Source organism: Myxine glutinosa, chromosome 7, assembly GCF_964187855.1.
Source record: "Myxine glutinosa chromosome 7, kmMyxGlut1.1, whole genome shotgun sequence".
NCBI lineage: Eukaryota > Metazoa > Chordata > Myxini > Myxiniformes > Myxinidae > Myxine > Myxine glutinosa.
Window position 1 is genome coordinate 129502309 of NC_136267.1, and position 20329 is coordinate 129522637.

Here is a 20329-nt window from a genome sequence, read left to right on the forward strand (position 1 = left end):
CACAACACCTCATCACCATGTAATTCAAAACCCCTCACCACCACATATTTCAAAACACCTCACCACCACGTAATTCTAAACATTTCACCCCCACGTAATTTAAAACACCTCACAGCCATGTTATGAAAACCCCTCACCACCATGTAATTCAAAACACCTCACCACCACGTAATTCAAAACACCTCACAGCCATGTTATTAAAAATACCTCACCACCACGAAATTCAAAACACCTCACCACCACATAATTCAAAACCCCTCACCACCACGTAATTCAAAATACCTCACCACCATGTAACTAAAAATACCTCACCACCATGTGATTCAAAACACCTCACCACCAAGTAATTCAAAAACACCTCACCACTACGTTATTATAAACACTTCACAAACACGAAGGGGGGGAGGGGAGAAGGGGGAGTAGTGGGGGGGGAGAGGGGGAGGGGGTAGGAGAGGGGTGGGGGGGGGGGAGGATGGAAGGGGAGGGGAGAGGGTGGGAGTGGAGAGGGGAGAAGGGGAGGGGTGAGGAGCGGTGGGAAATGGAGGGGGGAGGCAGGAGAGGAAGGAGGTTCATATATATGCTGGTGGGTGAATGTGGCGTTCATCACGTTTCTGAGTTAAGTGTAATGCTGATCAGGAAGAGGAAGAAGCCGTACTACCAACTTCATGCACTTCCTGAATTGTTTGATTTATTTGTATTCAAATGTCTGGTGATTGTTTTGTATTTATTTATGCGAATGTGTGCTTGTATATAACTGTCATTAATTTTAAAAGGCTTAGGCACGATTAAGCGATTTAAAAAAAAAAAAAAAAACTTCAGAAGTTTGGTACGATTTCATAAAAGCTTGAGGGAGTAGTTCAGTGAGAAGACAAGACAGGACAACACAGACACTGCACATATTATATAGATTATGTTTGATCCTGTATGGTTTGTGCATGTTTCATATAGTCAGGACCGTCAGGATATATGTGCAGAACTTCCTTGAATTCCTGAAGCAATGCCTTTCATTTGATGAGGAGTATCAAGGAGCAATATGTGCACCAGGTGAGGTGATGAGGTAATTACAGGTTCCGCACGTGCCCTCGGCGTGATCTCGTGACGTTGTTACGCAAATTTGTGGAGTCGCATAGTTATCGACGTCACGTCGAACAAGTGACGCGTTTCCCCGAAAACGAAGTCAGTGACATCTTCCGGGGGGAAATCCCCGCGCGTAGAGAGACACATAAGTGTGTTCGGAGCCGGTGGCGCGGAGTCCATCATGTCACTGAATTCACCCAAACTTGTCGTCACTTTGTCCGAGGGGGACGTGAACGAGGAGACGCTCAAACATCTCCAAAGGTACTTCTCGTTGACACGGTTGTCTGGCGGTGGAGAGTGCGTCGTCCGATTTCGAAACGAGAAGAGTTTCCGCGTACATTTTCAACAGGAAGTCGGTGAGCGAGTATCTTTATTACAAATAAAAGTTATTGTAACTGTTGTTAAAAATCAGGATGTGAGTGGTTAAAAACAACAAAATGCCACTTAATGAAAAAATATCACCTGTGTTTTGAAAGAAGACGACAGATGTTTGCGTGGTGTGCACATAAAACGTTCTACATGGTCTAAAGGTCTAAACTGTACAGGGTAAGTTGGTGTCTAATGGGATCGAAAGGGTCTGTGGTGTTTCTAGCATGTAAAAAGGTTCAAGTGGTCTAAAGGTCTAAATGGTCACTTGTCCAATCTGTCTCATATGTCTGAAGGGTGGAAGGGGACTTAAAGGTTGTAAAGGTCTGGAGATTCTTGGGGTCTAAAGGATATAAAACGTCCATAGGGTGAAAGGATCTAAAGGTGTCTATAGTGTCAAAAGGGTTTTAAAGGTAAAAGGGGTCTTAAAGGTAAAAGAGGTCTAAAGGTTTTTAGAGGTCTTCGGGGGTTTAGGGGTCTTAAGGGTTTTCAAGGTCTTTAAGGGTTTTCGGGGTATTGGCGGGTCTTTGAAGTCTTAATGGGGCTTAAGGATCTTATGGGTCTTTGGGGTCTTAGAAAGAGGTCTTAATGGATCTTTAGAGTCTTTGAGGTTTTGAAGGGTCTCAAGGATCTTAATGGTTTTAAAGGATTTTGAGGGGTCTTCAGGGTCGTCAAAGGTCTATTAGAGTCTCGTCAGTGTAACGGGTCCAAAGGTTTAAAAGCTACATTCCAATAGTATGTAATTAATAGACATGCGTGTAGTCAGGATGCACCTGATGTTCAAACTACATACTTATGAGACATAGTCACACGGCTTCACAAACGGATGTGTTTTTTCTTTTTACCTGTGACAAGTTGCGGGTCTACAAGAGCGTTGTTGTTGGGGTCGATTTTTATTTTCTTGTTTAAATATGCACTCATTGGTCGGACAACTGCTGGACCACACGCACATCTGTCACTTGACTCCACCCACCAAAAGCACAAGACAAAATGTTATGGCTGCCATTTTGTTTTCTGGTGGCTCTAACTGTCTAACACATTAGGCCTGTAGGCCTCTGCTGATTATAAACTACCCGGGTTTGTTACATCAGATGTCCATTGGATTTGTTTTGGTCGAGTGTTATTGACGATGAGGGACCCCGAAAAAAATCGAATAATCAAAAGGTTTAATCAAGCCTGACAGAATGCACGGTAATCAAGCGTTATGTTACATTACATAATTGTTATGTTACGCAGATTACTAAAAACAAGACTAGAACTTTAACAGCAGCGTAGCCGGGCTTGTAAAATATTATAAACCACAAACACGCATGATTAGCTTTTTAAACCGTCGTTGATGCTGTTTATAAGATTAAACAAAGAAATTTGGAGGAATCCCGACATGCGCGAGGAAAGTTTTACTTACAGAACTGAGCGAAGATCTGCTGTAATCTATCTACCCCACAAGGGTTGGTGGTGTGCTCATTTACCAAGCAGCTAGCTAGCACTTGTGAAGCCAGCCGTTCCTTAAGGGTTTTGAATGGAGTGCTTGCTCAAATGCTTTAACCACTTGGCGATCTCTCCACAAGAAACTTGGTAAATGAACACACACCCAATGTTCTTGAGACCCGACCATAGATCGACTGTAATCTATATACCCCAAAGAGGAATGACCCTTCCTGCAGCTCCCTTAGTGAGTGGGTGTAGGCCTCCTGGTAAATTTAAATGTCAGTCGGTGGAGTCAGCCGTTGTAATTACATCATAGACACCCCCCCCCCCCCCCTTCCCACGCCTCCTCCCCCCAAGCCCTCTCCCTCCCACACATCTCCCTGCTCTTAAATGTTGTGTGCTCTCAAGTGTTTGTGTGCTTCCCCTTCTCTTGTCTTCCGCTCCCTCTTTTTATATATTTTGTTTGTCTGGTTGATTTGTTTGTGAAGTAAATGTCAGCTCTTTCACGAGCCTCGATTCAGCATACAAAAAAAAAAAAAAAAAATTGACGTAATGACATAACGGACACAAAACTGCCCATACTTTAATATGTAGAACATGATATATTTGAACTTTCAGTACGTTTGCAATCACTATGAAGGGATTAGTATTACGATTAGATTTACTCATATTTATGTTATATTTCAAAAATTATATTACCATTAAAAAACTGAGGTGAATTCCTTACTTCTGCCATCATTAATATTAGTACCGTACACCGCTTATCACTGATTCATGAACCATACACCGCTTCAATCCATTAACTTTGTATTCATGACATTGGAATTAAAGTGTTATGGTTATATTTACTATATTATTATTATTATTATGAAAACGATACTACTGAAACGATATACTACTGTATTAAGAAAACTGGGCTTAATTTGTCCGAAGCAGTCCGAAGGTGAGGCATAAAGCCTTCGGCCTATACGTATCGTATTGTTGGAAGAGACGTAACGCTGATGCTTTTGATATTTGATGGTCATTTTAACAATCGATTTGTTTGTGTTTCACACTGAATTAAAAACGTAAAGGTAGAGCATGGCGATTGTGATATGTGACAGGTTTGACGATATGTTCGGCATGAACGGCATATAAATCAAAATGGCGGTGTGTGGAGAGTCAGCTGCCGCACCGCCGTAATGACATAAGACATAATCACAGCATCCTGTCATGTGATCAGATCCTCAGCTCTGATTGGTATACGTTTGAGGGGACATACATACAGACATACATACATACATACATACATACATACATACATACAGACGGACAAACGCTGTTCTAGATGGCTTTGCCCGTTGGGCTACGCCGTAAAAATAGCATTATGTAATTTTTGAATAGCCCCATATTTGGATTAAACAATTAGTGACTGTGTGACGAATCAGCTCGTTCTGATATAACTGTGGGGGGTGGGGGGTAACTTCAATAAGAGGTGTCGAGTTAATTTTTTAATAGCACATTAAATGTGTGATTCCCGATCGGGCTGTTCATCTCTTAAGATGCTTTAAATTGGCATTTCACAATCGGCCCGTTGCCGGATTATTTCATAGGTTGTGACCACAGTGCGGTCATTCTTGTTTTTCCCAGAAAGCATTGTAGCCTCTATTACATTTTCCACTGTTTACATTCCACTGTTTGCCATAAGTGTGCCAACTGAACCTATGAAGCTCATGAATGTGTGCAGGCCTCCTAGCCTAGGGACAAAGCTACAGATCAAGTCGGGGTAAACCCATGTGATATGCATTGCAACACAACATTAAGTTGCTGATCAACAGTGATTATAGTGATTTGTCTGTCAGTTTCTTGAGTGAGACGCTGTGCTTCCACCATTGCTGTCAGCATTGTATCAAGGTCAGAAGGTACCATATCAATCAACGCTGAGTGCACTGCTTTGCTTGAAAGACTTTGAGAATGTCCTTGTTCACGTGCCAACTTTGTGTTGAAATGTTTGCATCAAAATTGTCTGACAGTTTGAATGAGGCCATCCAGTTACACTCAATATAGCAGAATCTTCATCACTGTCATAAGCTACTCGTTTGAATGCACTGTTATGGAACGGAAAAATGCTGGCTTTGCCTTTTCCAGACAACATAAGCAGGTCTTGACAAAAGTGATCAGATATTTGCTTCACAAGGATTCACCTGGAGAGGCTGTTACCGTCGTGCCTCGTGTACGACTGATACAGGTCGACAGAGTTCCAAATATGGGGACTATCAGACTTCATTTCCATGATGAAGGCCTGAAGCGAGGCATCTTCACACGTACCCTGCTTATGACTTGCAGCTGCTGCTTTTACAGAGCATGGAGCCATAAATACTGATTTACAGTCAGCATGATACTGTGCATCAGCAGCTTGAGGGTCACCGATAGCACCACTGGGCCGAACTTCAATCCTTTCATATTTCGCAAATATCCAGGTAAAAGTTTCTTTGAAAGTTTTTTTTGGTTGGAACCACGTTTGGCTGTTCTGCATTTAACTACTCTGCTCCAATGATCGAGATGTCGAGCATCTTTTTCTGCTAAACATACCTCACCGTGGATTATGCAATGTTGTAGAATATCAAAGCTGTTGGTGGACAGAGATCATCTTGTTCTCAGCAGGAGGAGGTTCTTGCACCACGTCGACCATGATGTTTCAAGCGTCGGTTGATGTGCAACATTGATACACAATCCTTATGACAGTTAATACAAGATCGGAATCAATTCATTCATTCATTCAATCAAGATTAAGTTGTCCTTCAAGATCAATATGAAGACCGTCTCCTCTAATCTTACTTTTTCCAATATTTTTTCCAATAATGCAAACTTTACCAGCAGACAGCAGTCATTCTTTGCTTTTTGCATATTCGACATTTGAAAAAATACACGTCCATCTTGATATCTGGTAGAAGAGAAGAAGGAAAAGTGCTTGCTTACTATTTGCAATAAGGAATTAAAACTTTATGTAAAATTATCTTTTTCATCATGAGCAATATTATGGACTAGCCGAAACCCGTGGAACATCCACGGAAGGGAGGATGTGGTGTATGGATAGAGTGTACCATTATGGATGGCATAGGGGATTTGCTTGTCCGAGTAAGAGTTAGGAAGAAAGATGAGAATGAAGAGTGCGTATATGAACAACGTATTTATTGCAATCTACTTAAATGACAACGCTACGATATACTTTTGAAAAATGAATGGATTCGTAATAGGAATCGGCATAGCACCACTCTGGCCACACTGGCGCAGTGGTATGTGTCAATGGAAAGGAACAGCAGTAGAACCATAGACTTTAAAAAAATGAACGGATTAGTAAATCGACTGGAATTGGCCCCATACTGGCGCATTGGTAAGCGTCAATGTCAAGGCAGAGCAGTAGGAATATAATACAATGAATGCAGTATCAGAGGTTGAAATTATTTTAAAACTTCTGGATAAACAATGTTTGGGGTAATAGTCAAGCCTCTGACGACTCCTTGCATACTCGTATTATCAACCTTGATATACACATCTTTGAACGACCGTGCTCTTGAACATGCCACATATAACTGGCCGTGGGAGAAGACAGGAGCAGGCAAATAGATACCCAGTTTGCGATCGACGACACCGGCACAAAGGCATGCTCTGGATTGTCCACTCAGTGGACGGCTTGCTGTCGCCTTCGCCTGTCCAATCAGCGGACGGCTTGCTTCGCCTTCACCCAGCAGACGCCAATACGATGGCGTCGTATCGGCAGTTAATCGGATGCTTTTGGGCCCCAAAGTCGACTAATTCAGATTTTTCGAGTATGGCTGTACGTGATAAACAAAGAGCACGGTTGGAAGAAATTATGGTAAACCCACCTGATGAGGTTAGCGTACACCGCGATCGACGACACCGGCACAAATGCATGCTCAGGATTGTCCACTCAGTGGACGGCTTGCTGTCGCCTTCGACTGTCCAATCAGCGGACGGCTTGCTTCGCCTTCACCCAGCAGACGCCAATAAGATGGCGTCGTATCGGCAGTTAATCGGATGCTTTTGGGCCCCAACGTCGGCTAATTCAGATTTTTCGAATCTGGCTGAACGTGATAAACAAAGAGCGCGGTTCCTAGATCGTAAATCCATTAGTGCCGTGGGCATCGGGTCACTGGGTGCGGCGTAAAAGGGATAACAAAGTCAAGTCCTTACGCTATTATTATATAGATATTTCTGAAATTACTGACCCTATGATTCTGTCTTGGAAGTTTGAACTTTCTTTCCACCCAATTTTATTACTTTGTAGCATTTGTTATGAGATAGTTAAATTGGGTGATGTGGTTCCACCCTGTATTCTTGCTTCATGCCAAAATGATTATGCAAATTTTGAAATAAAGAAATATATTGCAACTATTAAATAAATAGCCCGAGTGGGCTGACAGTCATTCATTGAGGTTGTAGTTCAGACCCCTGCTGATTTGAGGGAACCCCTTCCCCATATCACCTGGGAACGCCTTGATTCTCTGGGAGGCCCCCTGATCCGAAATGGAAAAATCTAAGACATATCGGTCCTGAGGACCATCGAGTAGAAAGGCTTATATTGGGTTTCCCCCACTTTCATTTCATTTAATTTCGTGTGTTCATGTGTCGCAGACTGGTCGGTAGCTACTATGTATTCTTCCACATCCTTCTGGTTTTCCATCCTGTGCCCTTTTCTTGATCTGTTCCTCTTGGGGTTGTGAAGGGTGCACACCATCTGCTAGTAACCCACTTCAGGTGAACCTCCAAATATCCAAGTTCATTGCTTGCCTCCAATCATTTAGTCCACTTTTTTCTTGGCTGTGGAACCAACTCCTTCAGTTTGTTAAATCCAATGTTACCTTTAGGGCTTCAATATGGCTGTTCACCACCACCTCAGGTCATTCCCCTTCCACACTCGTGATATTTTCTGCCCTTATTAGCCGTTCCTTTCCAGGTTATTGTGCATTCCCTCTCTCCCTCATCTGACTTTCTTTTTTCTTCCATTTCTGTTTCACATCCAGTTTTTCCCTACCTGTTTGAGCTGTGTTTTACCTTCTATTGAGTTTCTTCACTTCCTGTGTCCTCACCCCCTCCCTTTGATCTATTTCTTCCGGGTACCCATTATGGCTTCACGTGTACTGACTCCGCTGGTCCCTCTACCTTGCTGTAGCCTGGAGGTGTTTCTCCCCTTTCAACTATTTTCTTCTTGTTCTGTTATGTTTTGGTCCATTCTGTGTTTTACCGTTTCCATGAGATTCGACTTTGTATTAAAGAAAACAATGAAATAGTGTGCTGTTAGACAGTGAATGCAACATCATCAATTTCCCTGTGATTTACTTGGAAACCAGCAATGTTTTGCCTTCGTGAGTTTGGTCCATCACATTTGTTTGGTCCATTTGTTGGTTTGGAAAAATTTGTTGGTTTTGTTAGTTTTTCCTTGGTTTGTTTGATCCATTTGTAGTTTTGTCTTTTTAGGTTTGTAAACAAGCGATTTTATTTATTTATTTATTTTAAAAATTCAGAATTCCTCGATCTGATTCTTTTCCAATTTGTTCCTGTGCGTCTTTCTTTCTATAAATATGTTTCATTTGGCAGTGGATGCAACAAGCATCACAGTGGATTTGTTTTAATAGATAGACCCTTGGAAGCAGTGGTAATAACACTGCATATGTTTCATGTACGTGGGCACTAAATATAATCTATAATTTGCTTACCAGGTGCAAATGAAACGTCATTGATTAATTTACTTTTGCACAGGTGCATTCCAAATGCAAAGATCGTTTTAGTTGGTTGTCCTGCTTGATGACTGTTGGTGAAACACTAAATTGGTGATGTGAGCCGATGTTCTTGATAACGACCCACTCCACCCACACCCCCTCCATAATTCCCCTATGATACAACATCATGGTTTAAAAAAAACCTTTTTGTACAGAAAGGGATCGTGTTTTTCATCGAGGGAAGCATGAAGTACGTCTTGAAGGAAGGCTGGTGCAGCTCGTAGTCACAAAGGAAGAAGATCCATCAGTTGAAACTGTTATTGAGGTAATTTATATCCTGTATCTTTATGCATAATCTGAACCATGGCACATTAAAAAAAAAAACGTCCAAACGAAATTGCAGAAATTAATAAATGAATGGAAAGAATATACCTGCGGTCTCTCTGCCGAACAAAAATTGCAGTGAAGCTGCAAAGATGTATTACTGGATCTGATTATGATTAAATTTTTCATTGTTTTCGTCCATAAGCTGTATGCAGAAACATTCATGCCTTCACTAGTTTAAGATGTTTACTTGCACATCGTGCCACTCCGACGGCTATCACGCATGTCACTGGCGCAACATAGCTGTAGACACAGGAGATCTCCAAGCACTCCTGTACAACGACGTTCTGACAATCTCGTCACATGTCAGACCCAGGTGGTGCAGTAGCGTTGTGAAGGTATCCTCCCACCTTGTGTGTGGGCAGCCTCTATTTCCATGGTTGACTCCACAGATCCTACCTCCATTTCAGAGTGTATCTCCCATTATACAGTCAATAGATTGAAGGAACAAGGTTGGTGCAAGCACGTCTTGCCAGACACCTACGTTGAATTCAAAACGATCTGATAATTAACTTCTAACTCGGACACTGCTTTCATTATTCAGGTAGAGTGGCCGGATAAGTTTGACAATATTTTGAGATACACCGGCAGCTTCTAAAATAAACCACAGGTAGTCTTTATTGAGGGAATCCAGTGGAAAATAAAGAAGATTGGCACTGTACTCCTGCCATTTCATGATCTGTGATGCGCCGTGGTGAGGAGGGAGCCAGTTGCGCCTTCGATTGGGTAAGAGCAAGGCAGGGCGGAAATGCTTTGGCTGGAGCTTCTTTACAATGCTAAATGTAATTTGTTGTTTTCAGTCATCGCAGCCTGTTGAGCTAGCTCAGCTTATTTTCTGAGAAAGGTTTCTTTTTCTCTCCGAACAGCTCTACATTCCCCACTTTGGAGTTCTCTCCGGTTTGGTTGGTCACAGAGCTTGGCTTTCCTCTGTCTGGACAATATTATCTCGTGAAAGACGCAAACCTGTTGTATCTATGACTACAAAATGGTCCATCGAGCTGAACTCAGCACTTCTATATACTCTGTTATTTGTGACTGCAGTCCATCGAAAATTCGAAACAGATATTTGTCCATTTATATACAGTATGATATGATTGTTATGTGGGCATTTGTTTTGCAACGAGAAGATACGGGAGTGGGGAGTAGGCAAAATTCGTGGAGGGAGGGAGACACACAATTTGAAAACACCTGCCCTAAAATGTCCAAATGACCAGGTTAGCTCAAGTCTAGTCGACCCAGTTGAAAAATAATGAAGTGATAGTGGCAGGTCCCACCATCCTTGACTACTTGTGGTGACACTGGAGCTACTGTACCAATGTTTGTTAAAAACTATGAAAAAGGCCAATGGATATAGTGATTGTTTCAAAATCAGAAAGTAACAAAGATTGTTGAGAAGTTATTTAAACATTGCATGTTGTCTCTTCTTTTCTTTCACAGCCAAACATTACCAATGAAGAGTCTGAAATTTCGGGCATTAAACCAGAAAGTACGAGAATTGGACCAAGCTTGACGAGCAATGAACCGGAAATGAAAACTGACACCGGTAATAATAATAATAATAATAATAATAATAATAATAATAATAATAATAGCATAGTTTATGACATGATTTGACAATTCCTTAATACCAATAACGTTACGTTGTTTTATTGCCCCTTTCTAGTAAGTCTGGTGTTGGCTTAGCGGTCAGGGTGCCGGCTTGGGATCCTAGGATCCTGGATTCGAATCCCGATTTATCGCTGAATTAACGCCAGGGGGGTTGACTCAGCCTGTCGTCCTTCCGAGGTCGGCAAATTGAGTACCAGTTCACTGGTAATTCCCTGTGTGTCGCAAGAGGCAACTAACAGGGTTGGTGGCAGGAAGGGCATCCGGCCGTAAAACAAACATTGCTTCAAAAATGGGACCACGGTGCCCAAAAAAGGCCAACCACCCCTCTGTGGGGAAAAATGGCCTCTAAATGCGGTTCTTTCTTCTTTTTCTATTACCCTTCGTAGAATATGAAACTTTGATGAATCTAAATATTTTTTTCTGAACATGTGCTGTGGAAGTACAGGAAGTAATATTCCCCAAGCAGTTTATGGAGTGTTTTTTAATCCCATTATCCTTGTGTAAATGTCCAGAGTCAGAAGCAAAATCTGCAGAGAGGAGAATTATCATCACGCATGAGACCGAAGTCGATGAAGAGTGTCTCAGCATGTATTTTGAGAACCTTTTAGACTATGAGGTCACACTCTTTGCACTGTCCAGAAACAGGAACATGTTTTCGTGTCAAAAGGATGAAGGTAAGGAAAATAATTGCTCGATTGCCATGCTCATGGCTTTTCAAAGTTTTTCCGTATTCTTTTAAATTGATGTCAACACATTAAATATACGATTAGTGTATAACATTAAATGAGATATCAATAGCAATGATCACCCTGATTATTTATTCAGATGTTGTGAAAATATTGGGGATACAGCATCATTCCGTGGCTGACGAGACGGTGGAAGTTTATCTTTGGGATGACGCTGTGCATGAGCTGGATGCCCAACGGATAAGGATTCAAGGCTTTGGTGAAGATACAAGTCTGCATTTAATTCAGATGTACATTGAGAACTGCGCCGGTGTACCAAACACAAACTTTACGATTGAGTACTTGCACGAAACCAATGCTGCAGTCGTGACTTTTAGTGAACCCATAGGTGAGTTCAATGTTTCCCATCGTCATTTAACTCTTTGTTGATAACAGTAGGTTAGGATCACTTGAGGAAAAAGGAGGAGGGTAAAGGATCATTCATGAACTTTGTAACATTTCAGAGACTGTTGTTTATCTTGCGTTAAAAATGATGTTTCTTAAAATGTAACAATTCTCATGCAACTTGATGAATATTGATCATACGCCTCCAAGCTATCTGCTTAGTTCGCCAAATTAATCTTAAACAAAGGAAAATTAATGCCGTTCTACTTTTTTATTTTCCTCCTGGGCATCTTTGCTGATGGACTTTGTTGATGCATTCGTAAAGTGCTGTTTTCAACATGGGTACCTCCACTGCTTTGATATATCTACATATAAAAGGCAAAAGTATGTCTCTCTCTCCCTCTCTCTGTTTGTATGCGTTCTATTTATGGCCACATATTTTAAGTTACAAACTCCAAACTCAGGGTACAAATACAACTTTGTGTGTGTGAGGGGGAGGGGGGCGGATGGAATAGAGGCTATGTGGCCATGGCCTCACACAGAGGTGTAGGGGGCCGAGGGGGGGGCATACATTCTCTCTATGTAAATGTGTACCGTGTAGCGCCGCCACCTGGTGGTGGTCAGAGTGTATTACAATTTCTTCCCCGAGCAATACCGAGTACTTCAGCTAGTATATACAGTGCCTTCAGAAAGTATTCACACCCCTTGACTTTTTTCACTTTTTGTTGTGTTACAGCTTGAATTTAAAATGGATTAAATTGTGATTTTTGTCACTGATTGACACATAATACCCTATAATGTCAAAGTGGATATTGTTGCGGTTTTGAGAACCCAGCACAAGTAACATCATTAAAGGTTAAAGGTTGCACCCCATAAATAGGCCACATGCAACACGTAGGTCACCTTAGGATGGTAGTTATTTCTTAGTATGTGTTTAGATAAGGCCATGTCCAGTAGTTGCATCTGCGTTGTGTCAAACAAATAAGAGTAGGCCCCCCGTTCGTTCATTTTGGCAGCCTCCCTTCCGAGCGACGCCATTAAGCGCTGTTCAGTCTGTACCCCATCGCCCCTCCCAGTTTGTTACGCTCCTTGGCCAGCAGCCTTCGCTGCCCTTGGGCTCGCTCAACCCAGCCCAAAAGCCACGAGGTGAGGCCCGAAAAGGGGGGGGGGGGGTGGGGGACGGGACGGAGCGCAAGGGTGGAGGTGCAGCCGCGTCAAGCAGCCATCAAGGCGGAGCCGGTAAGACCGCACCAACCAATCAGGGCTAAGGTGAGATCGCCTGACGGGGGGTGGTTGGGGTTTCCAGAGCGTTCGCTGGCTTGTCTTATAAAACCGCGCACGCAAAGCCCTTACACAGGACTGACGCAACTGCACTCGTTATATCAAGAGGACCTTCAGTTACGAGCGGGAAGGGAGAGGCGCTCGAGAGTTGAGTTGAGTACTGAAGAACCTACGTGGTATTGACGGACTATCCAAGGATCCGCGTGTGTACGGCGGTGGCAAGGAACTGGGGCTTGGCTTGGCTGTGGTAACATCAGTGGGGAAGTGGCGTATTACCCAGCGATACCGGGAGCGCGTGTAAAGGCGCCGGTACAATTATTACGTACGTGGCTAAGCGTGCAATAACTGCCAGCCTACCGACCTTTCCCCATCACAATAATTGTCCGCTCGCGCCTACGCTACGCGGAGAGCTGCCTGCCGGGTTTCGATCTGCTGCACGGAACGAGTCAAGGACCGGGACGAGCTGTGGACGCCATCGCCGGACCTTCCACCCTCCCTTCTACATCCCCGCGTGAGTCTGAGACCGAGTCTGAGAGCGAATGGGCCCGAGTCCAAGGGATAAGTAAGACTGTCTAAGGCTGCCCTGTGTCCTTTTTCTTCCTCTTCATTGTACATTCTTTCTTTCTTTTCCTCTTCTTTGTACATTGTGAATAAATTGCCTTGTTCTTCCTGGTTTCTTCCTAAATCCGATCGTCCTAGTCTTTTCTCCATTGGGTAAACGTGGCACGATTAGGAACCGCTATAATCGGGTCTAGTCATTGTTAATGGCCTGAATCGCGGCTCGCTTCGCTCGGCGTGTCCACTAACGCCGTGGTTCGGGCGGGAGTTATTTCCTTGCTTCACGGTCGGTGTTAGTACTTAGGTAATAGGACTAATTCGACCAACAACCCTATTTAACACTGACCGGAAGGAACGTGATAACTTCGGGATCACGTCGGCTAGATAAAGGACAAGAGGATTAACCCCCCCCCCCCCTTGATAAGGGGATGGCCGACGTCGGAGATCCGCAACAATATATATTTTAGAAATTTTAACAAAATAATTAAAAATGAAATAAAGAAATATATAATTTACATAAGTATTCAACCCACTGAGTCAATAATTAGTAGAAGCACCTTTCGTTGTGATAACTGCTTCAAGTCTTATTGGGTATGTCTGTATCAGCTTTGCACATCTGGATTTGGGGAGTTTCTCCCATTGTTCCTGCTCAAGCTCTGTTGAGTTGGATGGGGAGCGTCGGTGAGCAGTAATCTTCAAGTCTTTCCACAGATTCTCAATGGGATTCAGGTTTGCACTTTGACTGGGCCACTCAAGGCCTTTCATGCTCTTGTTGTGTAGCCATTCCAGTGTTGCTTTGGCTGTATGCTTGGGGTCATTGTCCTGTTGGAACGTAAATCTTCACTGCAGTGTAGGGTCTTTTGCACTGAAGAAAATTCTCCTCATGGATTTGCCTGTATTTGGCTCCATTCATTGTTCTCTTTATCCTTACCAGTCTTAAAGTCCCTGCTACTGAAAAGCATCCCCATAGCATGATTCTGCCACCACCATGCTTCACGGCAAGGATGGTGTTGGATGGGTGATGAGCTGTGTTTAATTTCCACCAGACATAGCACTTTGGATTCATGCGAAAGACTTCAATTTCCATTTCATCAGACTACATAATCTCTTACCTCATGTGCTGAGTCTTTCACATGCCTTTTTGTGAACTCCCAGGTGTGCTGTCATGTGCTTTTTTTCTCAGGAGTAGCTTCCATCTGGCTACTCTCCCATAAAGCCTTGATTTGTGAAGTGCTGCAGAGACTGAGGTTCTTCAGGCAGGCTCTCCCATCTTGGCCAAGGAACTCTGTAGTTCTGTCAGAGTGGTCATTGGCTTCTTGTTCACCTCCCTGACCAAGGTCCTTCTTGCCCGGTTGCTCAATTTGGTCGGACGGCCAGCTCTAGGAAGAGTCTGGGTAGTTCCATATTATTTCCATTTCCTAATGATGGAGCTCACTGTGCTCTTGGGAACTTTCAACACTTTAGAAATTGTTTTATACCCTTCCCCAGATCTATTCCTCCTCACAATTCTATCTCGGAGTTCTACGGACAGTTTCTTGGACTTGATGGTAGAATTTGTGCTCTGACATATACTGTCAACTGTGGGGCCTCATATAGAAAGGTGTGTTTCTTTCTAAAGCATGTCCAATCAATTTAGTTGGCCACAGGTGGACTCCAATCAAGTTTGAGAGACATCTTAAGGATGATCAAATTAAATTGGATGCACCTGAGCTCAATTTGGAATGTCGTAGCAAAGGAGTTGAATACCTGTTCACTCATTACTTTTTGGCTTTTCATTTTTCGTTATTTTGTGAAACTTTCTTTAAAATAAAAAATTTGTTATGGGGTATTAGGTGTAGACAACTGACAAAAATCTCAATTTATTCCATTTTTACTTCAGGCTGTAACACAACAAAATGTGAAAATATCAAGGGATGTGAAAACTTTCTGTAGGCACTAAGTGCGCCTCCCGAGCTACCACCTTCCCAGCTCTCTTCACAAATTCTACATTGTTTTAATGTACACTTCCTGATTCCATAACGTTTGATGCAGCCTTTCTTCTTCTTCTCCTCTTTCCCGCTTCTTCTTCTTCTTCTTGGTCCCTTCTTTTTTCTCTTCCTCTTCCCTCCCCTTTTTCTTCTTCTTCTTTTCTTTCTTCTTCTTCTTCTGCATTGTCGTAAGCATTGTCATGATCTGAATTGCAATCAATGGGTTTTTCAACTTGCTCAAATACCAAATAACATTTGTGAAAACTATGTTGCTTGTAGTTTTTTTGTTTGAGGGTGACAAACTTTATTCTTTCACAGATTTTGTGCTCATATAATATTATTTTATATTATCACAATAATATTATATTATTTATATTATTATTATTATATTATTATATTGTTACGTTTGTGGGGGGTAGGCATGAAATACCTTAAGGAAGCTCAAAATGTGTCGATTAGAATGCTCCGTATGTCGCGAAGCCATCTTGATGCACATAAGTAGGCCGCCTGTCTGGGTAAGAGTGTTTGTATGTCGCCATGAGGGGCGTGGCTTTGTGATAATTTATTATAGGGCTTAAATATTAATTCCCCAGTGTGTAATTTGCTCTCTTGTGATCTTCCCTCCATCGTTATTACAATTAAAAAGCCCACCAAACAACAACCATAACAAATTACTCCATTTGCTCACAACGCTGCCAGGGCTAACCAACACCCAGCACATTTGTCGATTGTGCCAGTCAAGCCCCGCCTCACGGCCTTTGATGTCAACCGAACATCCCCGAACAGAGAATGGACTCTGCCCCCCGACGACTTGTGGCGGGGAGGCCGCGCCCCGGCTTTCGTGATTGGTGGAGAAGCCATGGAATGATGAACAGAGCTCAGTGATTGGACAGAGTGTGATGTCAGTGTGGAACATTTGAAAGCTGGAGGCAGGAGAAGCCGTCTCGCCATCTTGCTCTGGTCTGGTGCTGGAGTTCATTGTTGATGGTCGCAGTCTTCTCTTTTGGTCCTGGTCTTGATCGCGGCGATCGCTTGGTTGTTTTGCGTGGGAGGATGACGGGCGCTCGTCTGTGTATGCTGGAGAGATCGTCGGAGCCGTGTTAGCAAAGAAGGATCCTGCCTGCTTGCCTAACGCCAGCTGCTGGCTATGGGTGCGATTCCACGCCATCTTGTGCGTTTCCCACGTGGTGGTTCGAGGCGACGACCAGCCAGCCTTACCAGCCATTTGGGGACACAAAGCTAAGTGCCGGCCAGCTTGAAACGAAACATCATTTATTGTTACTTTCTTTTCCCCTTATTTGTATACGAGTGTGAGTGGAGACGGCTAAATTAGGAATTTTAGTTTTCACCTCAGCTTTCATTGTTACCTGCATTTATTTTCATTAAATTGGTTATTGTTGAATTTTATCCTTTTGTCTTGTTTTGTTTCTTCGTTTGTGGGTTCGGATAACCCCTGTGTGTGTTCCCAATTAGATAAGGTTCGGGCCTTCCCGCGCACGCCAAAGACAATCCCGCCAAGTATGCCTCGGAGTTTAAGCTCGTTTCGGTTATTCGTCTGAGGCCGGTCTTCATCGGCAACGGACAGGAAAATATTATTATATTTTGTGCTATATGTAATTATTGTCCGTTTTTGTGAAACAACTGATACTCTGAGAAATAAAGCAGGAAACATGACCCGTATAATGACGATTTACTTTTAGCTTCCAAAGACCTTTTTAATGTTTACAAAAGCATTCACAAAAATCATGCAAGGAAATGTGCACACACACACACACACACACACACACACACACACACACACACACACACACACACACACATCGACACACACATCGACACACACACACACATCGACACAGTTAACTGAGTAATATGGATCTGAAGAGCACAAATATTTTGGAAGAACAAATAAGTGTAACAATCACCCCAAACATGAAACTAGAAGCAACCAGACTCGGTGGTGTAATGGTTGGAGTGTCGGCTCTGAAATTGGGAGGTTAGTGGTTTGGACCTCGTCCTAGTCATAAACAAGTACAAAAGTTTTAATTAAAACAAAAGCCGCGTCGATGTTACACAATGCCTAGATGCAGCTGTGCCTATAACGTCGATGTTATAGGCACAGGACATTCCTATTGATTCGATTACTTGATGTTATTTTTGTGCAAAGTGAAAATATATCTCGGCAATTTCCCGTGTGTGGCGACGAATTTTTAATATATCTCGGCATTTTCCCGTCTGTTATTTCAGGCGGTGTATGACTGACCATGCCGCGATTTAAAAATATATATATCTCGGCAATTTCCCGTGTGTGGCGACACGTGAACGAAGCTATGCTCCTCCACATTATTGTGACGACGTATAAATTAAATATTTCACCGTGACGATTGTCATCAAATGGACGAATTTTTAATATATCTCGGCATTTTCCCGTCTGTTATTTCAGGCGGTGTATGACTGACCATGCCGCGATTTAAACAAAATATATATATCTCGGCATTTTCCCGTCTCTTATTTCGGGCGGTGTATGACTGACCATGCCGCGATAAAAAAAAAAAAAATCTCAATAGACTTGAAGTTACAGGCCTTTGAGAATTCATTTCGTTCTATGAAGGGCAACTTTCATCGGATTTTCTTCCCGTTTTTTTTCAACCGAGTCAAACTATGTTAGCGACTGTGAAAAATGAAATGATATATCGAATTTGATTTGAAAGAAAACTGTGTGAGAGAGCAAGACACCACGGGCCTACAAAACAGGCCTCAAAGCTATGCGAGTTAATAAAATGGTGGATATTTGTTTATATGAAGCCTCCCCCACAATGGGTGGAGCTATGGTTCCCAGAATGGGTGGAGCTTTGAGGTTTTGTCTTCTCTGCAAGAACAACAAGAACAAGAAGAAGAAGAAGAAGAAGAAGAAGAAGAACAACAGCAGAGGGCACTCTATGAGCAGCGTCTGTGACGCGGCTAAAAAACACGATAAAATGAGATGTGCTGCTTTATTACTTGATGCTCCGCATTTCATAGGACAGAGCATGGTCAGACGATCATATGTTGGCAACCATTGTGCAAGCTTTGCTGGGCCGACTGGCCTGATCTTGCATTGAAATTCCTTGTAAGGGAACATATTGCATGCTCACCTCCTTCCACACCTTATGCCACACTCCTACTTTCTCATGTAAAATGAAAATAAAGTAAATGTGAGTTTTGTTGAATATTCTTCTGGTCACACAAAATGTTTTTTTGTTTTTTTTGCTCAACATGCTCTAAGACGATAGTTTCCAGGTATTGCTAAAGTGCTTGGTTGCTTTCATATTTTGTTGTACAATATTACGTTTAATTCTGTGTTTTTGACCAGATTGGATGACGTTTCAGAAGAACAGTAGTAACAAAGCTCTGGAGGGAAACACCATTCTGGTTACTCCACTGCCTGTGACGAGAACAGTGTGTGTGGAAGGACTCACGATGGACACACCATCATCCCTTCTGAAGCTGTACTTTGAAAACAAAAAACATGGTGGTGAAATTAAGGATATTTCCATGGACAAAAGAAGTAACTCTGCCTATATCTCCTTTAAAAGTGCAGCAGGTAAGGTTGGGAGCAGCATACAGTATGAGTGGACTATTTTGAGTAGGAGAAGGTTGTTAAGTTCATTTTTTTTAATGAACGTAATGAATCCATAAAATGTATGTATGTATGTATGTATAGTTAGAGTTACATGTTCTAGAAACTGCTTGCTATATATTAAATTAATTGGCCGAGGATTCCATTAGAAATAGCAAAAACAACTATAAACTCTCCGACTCTCTGGAAAATCCTGTCTATCTCTTTGCTGATGACTCCACTCTCTGCTGCTCCATATCTCAACCCTCAGATCGGCAGGCAGCAGCCTCTTCACTTTCTGCAGACCTGGACAAAATCACAGCCTCGTCAAACAAGTGGAACATGTCTTTCAATCCTGACAAATCTCACACTCAGTTCCATCTCTCCGTAAAGACCGACTGGACAACCCTCCCATCTACTTTCTCAACAATCCTCTCGAAGAAGTTCTGTCGCTCAAGCTTTTGGGTCTCAATATCTGCCATGATCTTTCCTGGGAAAACCACATTTCCAAGCTGGCCTCCCAAGCCAGTCGCTGACTTGGTATCCACCATCGCGTGAAGTCCTTTCTTGGCACAACAGAGCTACTCACCACATACAAGGTTTTCATCTGCAGCTTGATGAAGTACTGCTCTCCCGTCTGGACTGGTGCTCCTGCCTCACACCGAGCTCGGCTTCACGCTGTAGAAACGAAAGCTTTTAGAATCATTGGAATCTCCCGTGATGAAGCTGATTCCGAGGGCCTTTCACTCACTCACCGCAGGCAGGTCAGCGGTCTTTCTGTCTTCTACCGACTCCCCTCTGGCGTAAATCACCCTGCTCTCTCTGTGCTCTGTCCCCCAAATATTCCTGCAGGACACACAAGATCTGCCTGCAACCCTCTTCTGGTGAAACTGCCAAAATCAAGACTCTCTGCTCACCTTCACTCCTTCATTCCTCTTTTCTCCCACCTCTGCAACAAACTCCCTCACTCTCTTCAATCCCACTCCTCCCTCCAGGTCTTTAAAACAGCTGTTCACCACTATCTCTTAGCTTCCTCCATCCAAAACCTTGATCTTTTCTACCTCTGTTAATCCACCCCAAATCCACCTCCTTCAAATTCCGTTTTCTTTCCTAAAAGTCCCTGTGGTGTCCATCTTGTTTATATCCCGTGTATCCCATCCCATGCCTTCTGTCTTCCACAGATCTCCCAATGTCCCTGTTCTCTACTGTTGTTTTGCTTCCCTCTCTATTCCCCTCTTGACTCCCGCTCCCTTTATTATATGTTTTATGTGT

At 42.9% G+C, this 20329-nt stretch overlaps 1 protein-coding gene across 1 annotated transcript in view; it reads left to right on the forward strand.

Annotated features, from left to right (window-relative positions):
* The first annotated feature begins 1150 nt into the window (after positions 1–1150).
* Positions 1151–20329, forward strand: part of LOC137431653 (protein mono-ADP-ribosyltransferase PARP14) — a 114749-nt gene continuing 95570 nt past the window's right edge. Inside the window, exons 1-6 of the mRNA XM_078782294.1 lie at positions 1151–1433; positions 8807–8916; positions 10413–10518; positions 11096–11257; positions 11409–11657; positions 18812–19042. Of these exons, the coding sequence (XP_078638420.1) occupies positions 1259–1433; positions 8807–8916; positions 10413–10518; positions 11096–11257; positions 11409–11657; positions 18812–19042 (1033 nt within the window). The 5' untranslated portion in view covers positions 1151–1258. The remainder of the gene's footprint in view (positions 1434–8806; positions 8917–10412; positions 10519–11095; positions 11258–11408; positions 11658–18811; positions 19043–20329) is intronic.